Raw genomic sequence first — 9,369 nt, 5'->3', positions numbered from 1 at the left:
GTTTTAATGAACATAGACAGCAAAAAAGAATTTTAATCATTGTGAATTACTATGGTAGGAAATATACTTTTATTTAAATATTCCCTCTTAGCTATGAACAAAGCCATTGACTGCACGCATGAACCCCCATTGACAGCAAAGCGTGAAGCAACCATATCGACCAAGGTCACCCTTGTACTATGCCTACGTAGTCGACATGATTGTGACGGATTTGCACAGATAGGCCAAGGCGTGAAGGGGTTCAAAGACACGCACCCTTGAAATGATCATTGACCTGCAGTCAGGAGGGGGGGACAAGATCCACTATGTACTCCTTGGTCTGCATTGCTTGTATTGTGAAACGTCATACCTAAGAAGTAAATCGCTGATCCAATTGACGGCCAACACGATGCTTGGTACGAGAGGTCAGCGAGACAGACACAGTGGTCAGTGTATATATATGCCTGTAGGGAGTTGGATCTTTTTTTCATGTTTTCATTCGATTTTGAGCATAACCTTTGAAATAAATCGATTATAAACTTTGACGGGTTTTGCTAGGATTGGCCCATGCATTTGCACCAGTCGATCGCCATCTATCTCTGGACTTGAGTTGTGCAACATGTTGGCACGTGCGTTCAGCGGTCTGCGGCTGGGTGTGGCCCGGCAATCCGTGGGCCTGGGGTCTGTGAGCCATGCGGCAGGTTTTGCGTCGCACAAGAAGAATGACGACGACGACGACGATGACGAGTCGGCCAGCAAGGAGGACGACGGGTGGTTCGACGAGTGGGGTCCCCGACCTGAATACGACCCGGACAACTGGTTTGGGTTCAAGGGTGACCTCGACGAAGTGACCGAAGACGGCACGGCCACGTGGATCCAAGCTGTGCGCAACATGGCAGACATCGTCACCGAGCGCGACCTGCTCATCAAGCGCAAACGCCAAGAAGAACTTGCGAAGAAGAAGATCATCCGCGTGGTGGAAGTCGACGAGTTCGGACGCGCATACGGCACTGGTCGCCGCAAAACCAGTTCCGCGCGTGTGTGGGTGAAGCGCAACGAAAACGACGGCCACGGCACCATCCGCGTCAACAAGATGGACCTCGTCGACTACTTTGCCCGCGACGCGCACCGCCACGACATTCTGTTGCCGTTCTTGGAGATCGACCACCTGGGCAACTTCGACGTGTACTGCACCGTCAAGGGCGGGGGGTTGTCTGGCCAGGCTGGCGCCATCCGCCACGGCATTAGTCGCGCATTGGAGAAGTTCAACCCGGACTTCCGCCCCGCGCTCAAGGGCGCCGGGTTCCTCACGCGGGATTCGCGCATGGTCGAAAGTAAAAAGACCGGGCGGAAGAAGGCGCGAAAGTCGTTCCAATGGGTCAAGAGATAGATTCGGCCGTTGTTCAATATACATAACGCGACGGCATCCCGTCGTTGCTTTAACCAGCCCTTGTCGTTCGACTTATATTATGCAGTAGGTACACCTCTGGCCAAGTACGACAGCCAAGGTTATGTATTTGTACATAGCCGTGGTGATTGAAAGGGGTGTACACTGCTGGGGCTGCTGTATAACTAGTGCTGCTAGCTACGAATGAACGTTTACACAGTTCACCTAGTCGACACAATTATACTTCGAAGTATGCATCTAGGACGAAACTAAAGTGCCCTGTAGTATGCGGTAGTACAATACATGCTGAGGGAGAATGTCGTTTGGTGGAGATGGACATTGATTTGGAGCTCACTTGGACTACTTATGGAAACCCTTTGTTTTTCACACACGAAAGTGTCGGGTATCCGTGCATGTTGATTCACGGTCGTTGTTACGAGATGTATGATACCTTTCCAAGCCAACGGAGCAGACTGGAACTGGTCGTTGACTAACTATAGAGATATCGGTAGATGCTGTGGCATTACTTTTGACCATCTGGTACAAGGAGGATTCACCAGGCGGAGATACCGAATGCAAGGTCTAGAGCGAGCGACTACTACCTATGCTACCACGTTCAGGAATGAACCGTCCAAACACCGCCACGTTCAAAACCAAATCGAATTGTGACCAGTCAATCCCAAAAAACTCTGAAATCTTATGTGACCACTTTTCGGGCATTTTGGTGGGGGGGGGTCGACTTTGGACCATATATCTTTATACAGTACACCCCCCCCCAAGCTAACAATTCACAGTAACGCTAATCATGTAAGCTTAACGAATAATATTACTCATTTAGCTATCAAAACGTTAGCTGATTTGCACTGCGAAGTCCTACACCAAGGAGGTTGGCACTACTTGGATCTTCAGATTTTCATCCGTCTTGGAGTCCACAGCTGCAGTAGTTTCACCCACAACTCGGAACTTCAGGGACGATAGAAGTAGCACAAGGCCGAAAAAGACGGCATGGCCGGCGACAATCCCAAACCATTTGAGGGGGGCCAAGGGTTGTGTGACGTCCAGAAGGGCGTAGGGCCACAAGTCGTTGAGTCCAGTGGCCATGGTGATCCACGTCACAGACCCGTACAAGGCTGGCCACATGACGACGAACTTGAGGTTGTATCTCTGGACAAGGTGTTCGTTGAAGGCAAACTCGACCGACAAGAGTCCGAGGTTCACCCCATGCACGACGTACGTGGTCCAGGGAGTCACATGCGCTGGGTTGTACAGAACCAGCCAGTACACAGTACACACCACCGCGCATGACGTGAGCACCACATCGAATGCAGCGTTGAGGGCCCCGTTCGCGTGGGTTGGCGAGGGTTGAAACCAAATCTGCACTTGGTACACGATGGCCCACCCCAAGTATATGATTTGGATCGTAAAGTTCCAGTACGTGTAGTAAAAGAGGTCGTCCAAGTTGCTCTCAGCCAGCCGCAGCAACAGCACCACCACGAAAAACGAAAACGTGGCAATACGAAACACCAACAACGGGATCGACTTGGAAGGCAGGGGAACTTGGACGCGATACGTCACACGGGGGATCGTAAAGAGACGGAATGCCGACACTCCGAAGCCCGCCGCCAGCATGAGCGCGATCACCACGGACTGCCACACGACCAACTCGACCATGCTCGTTGTATCCCCCGACGATTAGAAAGTGCGTGACGATCTGAACGCCACTATTGTTCAAGATCCAAGGATTTTTATTGGTCGTCATAAATGTAGCATCCCTTTTGATTGGATGCCTGGAATGCTCTACTTTTTCCTCCACCAATGGTCGACAATTTCGTCGAATTCGCGGCCGAACAACACCATCACGTACGATCGTGATGCGACTGCACGCCAGCTAGGTCCTTGTTCTTGACCAAGTAGCATCCTTATGAGTAGCGATTGAACGGCAATTCAATAACGTTATGGTCATTCTGAATGAGTTGTTGACCGTGTCCAACGTCGCCAAACACATACAGTATTATTGCTCACGTTATTGGGATACTCTTCCATTTCGAATTCAGTGTCGCCGACATGAAGTACAGTACTCCGGAGAAATATTGCATTGTTTGCGTTTGTTAACAATTCGAAGAACGACACTTCACTACAGTGCTGTACCTACTTTGTGGTCATGTCTGCAATTCTGTTGCCCTCACGCTCCTCTCCGTTGTACCATTGCCCCCCACGAATTAGCTATAGTGCTGAGGATGCGTGTCAATTTGACGGGACTGCATCAACATTATGGCAATCATATTGTGGGGGTCGCCGGAACATGCAGTCTGTAGTGGTCGTTGCCTGGATAAAGCACCTCAACGGGGAGTTGGTGTCACCCGTTGCTGGTGTTCTTGCAAGAAGCTTCAGGCGACGCCCCTTCGTTTGAAAGCATGGCAACAAACCCGAACTTGTGGAAAGAAATCCTCTGTGGTGCCCTCCTGGGCATCGTTGGGGTTGCTTGTATGTACCGAATTGTGGCATATCCCGTGGAGCCCGGTCGCCATAACGTTCAAATCGCGTTCAACCCAAGCAACGTGTGGCTGCTGTCGTTTCGCTGTGCTACGTTTGTATTCTTCGTCGTAGTGTGGATCCTCCAAGTTCAATCCTCCAACTGGTTTGAGCTTGTGTACTACACGTACTGGAACTTTACACTCCAAACAATTTACTTTGGCGCCGCTATCGTCGACCAAGTGCGCCGATGGTCCCGACCCCCGACTTTGACCGATCGCTACTACGCCAACCGACCACTCAACACGTTATTTGACGTGGTGTTCGCGTCCCTCATTCTCGTCGCGCTTGTCTATTGGATTTTCATCTTCAACACGGCCAAGCACATCGAGTGGCCCACCTACGTCGTCCACTTGGTGAACGTCGTCCTCGTCGTCGTCGAGTTTGCCTTCAACGAACACCTAGCCCAACGCACGAGTCTCAAGTACGTGGTGCTGTGGCCAGCGATCTTTGCCAGCGTCGCGTGGATCGGCCACGCCACGTACACCCGAGGGTTTTGGCCGTACAGCATCATGAGCTTGGACAATCCGTACGCGCCGCTCGTTTGGCTTGGCATTGGGGTCGCCCACGTCGTCTGCTTTGGGTTTGTGCTGCTCTTGTCGTATTTCAAAGCGCGATGGGTGGGTGGTGAGCAGCCGCCGAGGTTATTGGCTCGGCAAGACATGCATTTGCACGCGTAAAAGAAAGGGGCGAGCCATGTACCCATGGCCATACATGTAGCCGCCCTTTCTGTCTTTGCACTCGGCCCTGTACAAATGCGGGTCATGGCCGTTGAAGCGCAACGATGACCGCATATTTCTTGATGTTGAGTACTTACTTATATTTCTTGATGTTGAGTACTTACTGTTAGTACCTACCGGTAGTAATAGTACGAAATGCCAAGTGGTTGCAAATCACAAGAATCAATTTCATTGGTTATACCACCATTTTCAAGTGTCTCTTACAGCAAGTGCATGTTGTGTGAAGGCTCTGAAGGATCGAAATTGGCCAATCACACGCTGTTCTAACCCTTATCGTTGGGTTCTAGGTTGCGGGAATGACGTGGCGCAACTGGGGCTCTTCGTGGTACTAGTATGTGTCAATCTTGGTAATCAAGCAGCTCCTTTGGTTGTACAATTTGGCACGCGGACACCGCATACAGCATCAGAGCGCTAAGATCCCATCATGTTTCGACGCGAAACTCCTGTTTCGGCGTTTCGAAGAAATATGTAGTTATGCATTGAAGGATGGAAGGTTTAGAGGGTGTTATCAACTCAACCGACACACACACACACACGTCGTCAGTCGTCAACGCGATCCTTCCTTGTCCACCACCTCCCGTGGAACGTACGGAGCATGTCCAACTTGTGGAAAGAAATAGTCCTCGGCATTGGCTTGGCTCTAGTTGGCGTCATCTGTACGTATCGGATCTACAAGCATCCCCGCAACTCTCCCCATGACCTCCAAGTGCCGTTCCGCGCAGCGAACTGGTGGCTTATGCTGTTCCGTATCGCGTCGTGTAGCTTCTTCGTCGTGGTGTGGAGCGTTCAAATGCATTCGACCAACTGGTTCAACCTCGTGTACTACACATACTGGAACTTTACCCTCCAAACGATCTACTTTGGCGCGGCCATCGTCGACCAAGTGCGGCGGTGGATCCGATCCAACGATGCGAACCATGCCAACTGGTCCCTCAACACGCTCTTCGACGTGGCCATGACGTCGAGCCTGCTTGTAGGACTCGTGTACTGGTGTCTCCTCTACGACCCGTCCAAGCCCACCGAGTGGGCTACGTACATTGTGCACCTGGCGAATATTGGCATGTTGCTCATCGAGTTTGCCTTCAATGAACACCTCGCCCAGCGCACGAGCCTCAAGTTCGTGATCCTGTGGCCGGCACTGTTTGCGAGCCTGTCGTGGATTGGAAACGCGACATTCAACAAAGGGTTTTGGCCCTACGATCTCATAAGCCTGGACAAGTCCATGGCGCCGCTGATTTGGTTTGGCATTGGGATCGGCCACGCCATCTGCTTTGGCATCGTCTTGCTCTTGTCGTATGCGAAGTCTCGATGGATGGTCGCGGCCACCCCACGTCCCGCCGCCGAACCACCGCTGGAAGAACATGCGCAAACCCCGACGACTGACGCCGACATGCATGTGGAACTTGCGACGCCGACGACCAAATCGATGACGGACAAAATGCATACCCAAGCGTGATGCTATTACAACGTTGACTAGTTACAGTGTAGTATCGCAGCTGTTCAGATGCACATATCGTCGCAAGTAAGATGACGACGCGATGGGAAATGGGGATCTACTTTGAATAACATAGGGGCAACATGAGAAGGCTATCTACAACTCGATGTGCTCCGTGTCTTGCAGCTTTTTGACGAAGTCCGACTTTTCGACACATCCGTTGCATGACACGCCACGTTCGCTGAGGATTTTCTTGAGCTCCTTCACGCGAAGCTTCGAGTAGTCGGCGCCGGCCTCCGTCTTGATAGGGAATCGAATGGAGCAGAACTCGGGGTTCTTCTTAGTCAAGCTTTGGCAGATCTTCAACGTGTCCTTGTTAAACGTGACTTGGCGCGCGGCATCCTTCTTCATCGGTTCCAAAAAGTAGCACTAGACACACCATACGTCAATGCTCCGCACGCGAAGAGAGAGAGAGCCATTCTAGTCGGTCGTACCAGCTTCTTTTCCTTCGGGCTCGACTTGAACTTGGTGCACATTTTTTCCAGGGCAACTTCGGCCACGTCCAATTTCGGCTTGCCCTTGGATTCCTTGAGCAAGTCGGTGTATTGCGCCTTCAGCGTATCGATGACCTTGATGCACACCTCGCACTCCTTGTCGTCCTTCGCAGACACTTCCACGGCGCTCAATCCCAACAGGGCGACGACAGCAACGTACAACAACTTCATGGCAACTCGTGGAATGTTCGATGTCAAGTGAAATGCGGGGTTTCAGCGAACACGTGGAATTTGTTCACGCGTGGCAACGATATCCGGATGTCTCGAAGTTTCGACACTCTGTTATCCGGACGACAGCGATATTTTTTATTTTTCACATGAATCCGATTCTCTTTTTCACTGCCTTATATTAATTCCTACAATAATCCGACGGGCTACAGTACGTACGTACTGGTACTGTATAGCATTGATGCTTGAATGCATTTCAATTCATGAAGAGTACCACCGGTACTACTTACATATAAACTCACTTGACAAAAATTGCTTTCAAGCAAATAGATTTTGATTTATCCAAGGTCCAAGCTCCGGCCTTTTGATTGGATGATTTGGAAATATACTAGTATTTAAGCCAATGGCAATCGATCAAGGTTCTGTGCATGTGAAATTCAGCAAAAAAAAACACAACGGCAAGCAATATGGCGGCGACTTACGTGACGCATGAGATCCGCGACAACTTCTTCCATGCGCAGCGAAGTGTCGCGGCGAACAAGATGTGCTTTGACTGCGAGCGGCGAAGTCCCATGTGGGCGACGGTATCCTTTGGCACGTTCATGTGTTTGGATTGTTCGGGATACCATCGGCGCATGGGGGTGCATGTGTCTTTCGTGCGGTCCACAGACATGGACGAGTGGACGGAAGAGCAGTTGCTGTTGATGCAGCTGGGGGGGAACAGCGAAGCGCGCAAGTTCTTCAAGCAGCATGGCGTGTCCGACATGATGAATGTACATACACACCAACCTCTTCGTTACATGTAGCTGTTTCTCGACCCTACCACGGTCCTGGCTAGATCGACGAAAAGTACAAGTCCAAAGCGGCCACGCTGTACAAAGCGCAACTATCGAAGAAAGTGCAGGCCGCCAAGTTTGACTCGTCCCCATTCGCCGCAGCCACCGCGACCAAGGTCGAGAGCCCTCCAAACCGATTCATCATCGATGGAAACTCATAGATCTTTGTGGGTAGGGCAAACCCACTGACGAGTTTGGGCTGGACAACTTGGCCAAGCTGGTCGGCACGGGGGAGGTGCCCACGATCGCCAACGCGTACACGGCGCGCTCGGTGGCGGCGGCCGTGTCGGTGCCGGACACGATCGCGCCCCCCGCCGCCCCGGGCCAGCTTCAAATCCGTCCGACGGTCACACTTGGCGGGGACTCATCTGGTCCATCGTCCTCTGCCGCTGGCGGTCTCGGCGGGGGGTCGACCATCACGTCCAAGCTGTCCAGTCGCGTACGTGCCGCCATCCTCGAGCGAGGCTAAGGTGGTTTTGGTTCATGATGTAGAAAGCAGGGGGGGCTGGAGGCGCCAGGAAGGCGACGCGGCTCGGCGCGACCAAAGTCAAGTCGAACTTTGACGACTTTGACAGTATTCCGTTTGAGGTACACACTTGCGTCGATGCTGGCGTCCCACGTGTTGTGGATCTAGAACGCCAAGCCGGCGGTGGCGGCTGCCGCAGCAGCTCCGTCGTCGAATTTGTCCAAGCAAATCGACGACGACGAAGCGCTCGCCCGTGCCATGCAGCAAGCCGACGAGTACGTTGTCACAGCTTTAGACGTTTGTTGGATCTATCTCTAACAGTGTCGCAGAGAGGCACTCGGTCGGTCGTTCAGCCAACACGCAAGCGTCCAGCAGCAGCAGCACACCACGGCGACGTCCACGGAGTCGCTCAACAAGTACAAGAACTCGAAGAGCATTTCGTCCGACAACTTTTTTGCCGCCGAGCACGGGTCCGTCGACCACGACAAGATCCGCCAGTTCTCCGGGTCGCAGTCCATCTCGAGTGACATGTACTACGGCGACGGCCGGGCGCGGTCGGCGTCGTCGGAAGGTATATATATATGGACGATGAGATTAGAATTATCCATGACAATACGCATGCGGTGGATGGATGGTAGCGAGTGACCAAGCAGCGTACCAGCTGGAGCAGCTCAAGTCCCAAGTGTCAGAAAAGGCGCAACAGGTATTTATAGTTACGAAGAACTCTATATCGAGCCAACTCGTGACGTGGCACTCTAGCTCAAGAGCATGACGTCGACTTTCTTTACGGATTTGCAATCCCGCTACTCGTAGACTGTTGTATATCCGACGCGTTCGGAACGGACGACGTTAACATGGTTCGTTGCTAGTCGATTTCTACAAAGGTGACAATAGACTTGTGCTTTTCGCCCAAATTTGCAACTTTTTTGGGGAATTCTTCAAATTGCCAACAACTGCTATTGGCTACACATACTGCAGGTTGCCTTATGATTGGGTAAAAAGAACGAATGGGAAAGATACCTCTTAAACTTAGTTGAATATTACATATCGCAGGTCCGGGGATCATTTGGCGGTTCGTTCCTGCCGGAAAGGAAATTTCGGGGGCTTGTTAAACCACCGCACTTCAAGGTTAACACTGCGTTAAAGTATAAAACGTGGTTCTTCCACTTGGCCATAGATATTTGGAATGAGTACTTTATAGTAAGTACGTAAAGTGCTACGAATGAGTACTTAATATGTATGCAAGTACTCTACGTAGTAAGTGCACTAGTA

General features: G+C 51.5%; 6 protein-coding genes across 7 annotated transcripts; 3 read left to right on the top strand and 3 right to left on the bottom strand.

Moving 5' to 3' along the window:
* The first annotated feature begins 565 nt into the window (after positions 1–565).
* On the top strand, positions 566–1,440 carry H257_05909 (hypothetical protein). Its single transcript, XM_009830928.1, has one exon. The coding sequence runs from the start codon at positions 599–601 to the stop codon at positions 1,367–1,369; it is 771 nt and encodes a 256-aa protein (XP_009829230.1). The 5' UTR covers positions 566–598; the 3' UTR covers positions 1,370–1,440.
* Positions 1,441–2,181: 741 nt separating this feature from the next.
* H257_05908 (hypothetical protein) lies at positions 2,182–3,056 on the bottom strand. Its single transcript, XM_009830927.1, has one exon. The coding sequence runs from the start codon at positions 3,035–3,037 to the stop codon at positions 2,240–2,242; it is 798 nt and encodes a 265-aa protein (XP_009829229.1). The 5' UTR covers positions 3,038–3,056; the 3' UTR covers positions 2,182–2,239.
* Positions 3,057–3,780: 724 nt separating this feature from the next.
* H257_05907 (hypothetical protein) lies at positions 3,781–4,578 on the top strand (the record flags this gene model as incomplete). Its single annotated transcript, XM_009830926.1, has 1 exon — positions 3,781–4,578. One exon carries the CDS (start codon positions 3,781–3,783, stop codon positions 4,576–4,578), a length of 798 nt encoding a protein of 265 aa, XP_009829228.1.
* A 700-nt stretch (positions 4,579–5,278) lies between these two features.
* Positions 5,279–6,082, bottom strand: H257_05906 (hypothetical protein; the record flags this gene model as incomplete). The annotated part of the gene is made up of 1 exon (XM_009830925.1): positions 5,279–6,082. One exon carries the CDS (start codon positions 6,080–6,082, stop codon positions 5,279–5,281), a length of 804 nt encoding a protein of 267 aa, XP_009829227.1.
* A 147-nt stretch (positions 6,083–6,229) lies between these two features.
* H257_05905 (hypothetical protein) lies at positions 6,230–6,798 on the bottom strand (the record flags this gene model as incomplete). The annotated part of the gene is made up of 2 exons (XM_009830924.1): positions 6,230–6,502; positions 6,568–6,798. 2 exons carry the CDS (start codon positions 6,796–6,798, stop codon positions 6,230–6,232), a joined length of 504 nt encoding a protein of 167 aa, XP_009829226.1.
* A 439-nt stretch (positions 6,799–7,237) lies between these two features.
* On the top strand, positions 7,238–9,011 carry H257_05904. 2 transcript variants are annotated; one of them, XM_009830922.1, is made up of 8 exons: positions 7,238–7,568; positions 7,634–7,747; positions 7,807–8,070; positions 8,124–8,219; positions 8,266–8,372; positions 8,427–8,668; positions 8,736–8,800; positions 8,857–9,011. In XM_009830922.1, exons 1-8 carry the CDS (start codon positions 7,263–7,265, stop codon positions 8,908–8,910), a joined length of 1,248 nt encoding a protein of 415 aa, XP_009829224.1. In that variant the 5' UTR covers positions 7,238–7,262; the 3' UTR covers positions 8,911–9,011. The 2 variants fall into 2 exon arrangements, with proteins under 2 accessions (XP_009829224.1, XP_009829225.1); XM_009830923.1 differs by having other exon boundaries at positions 8,427–8,800.
* The last annotated feature ends 358 nt before the right edge of the window (positions 9,012–9,369 follow it).

The sequence above is a fragment of the Aphanomyces astaci genome (assembly GCF_000520075.1).
Source record: "Aphanomyces astaci strain APO3 unplaced genomic scaffold supercont1.11, whole genome shotgun sequence".
NCBI classification, from domain to species: domain Eukaryota; phylum Oomycota; class Saprolegniomycetes; order Saprolegniales; family Verrucalvaceae; genus Aphanomyces; species Aphanomyces astaci.
This window is presented reverse-complemented; position numbering and strand designations above follow the sequence as displayed.

Bases quoted from the DNA above. Each gene is read 5' to 3' on its own strand.
- H257_05909 (XM_009830928.1), top strand. From the start codon at position 599: ATGTTGGCACGTGCGTTCAGCGGTCTGCGGCTGGGTGTGGCCCGGCAA.
- H257_05904 (XM_009830922.1), top strand. From the start codon at position 7,263: ATGGCGGCGACTTACGTGACGCATGAGATCCGCGACAACTTCTTCCAT. The intron at 8,220-8,265 runs GTACACACTTGC...TTGTGGATCTAG, and splicing joins TTGACAGTATTCCGTTTGAG to AACGCCAAGCCGGCGGTGGC. The intron at 8,373-8,426 runs GTACGTTGTCAC...ACAGTGTCGCAG, and splicing joins GCCATGCAGCAAGCCGACGA to AGAGGCACTCGGTCGGTCGT.
- H257_05908 (XM_009830927.1), bottom strand. From the start codon at position 3,037: ATGGTCGAGTTGGTCGTGTGGCAGTCCGTGGTGATCGCGCTCATGCTG.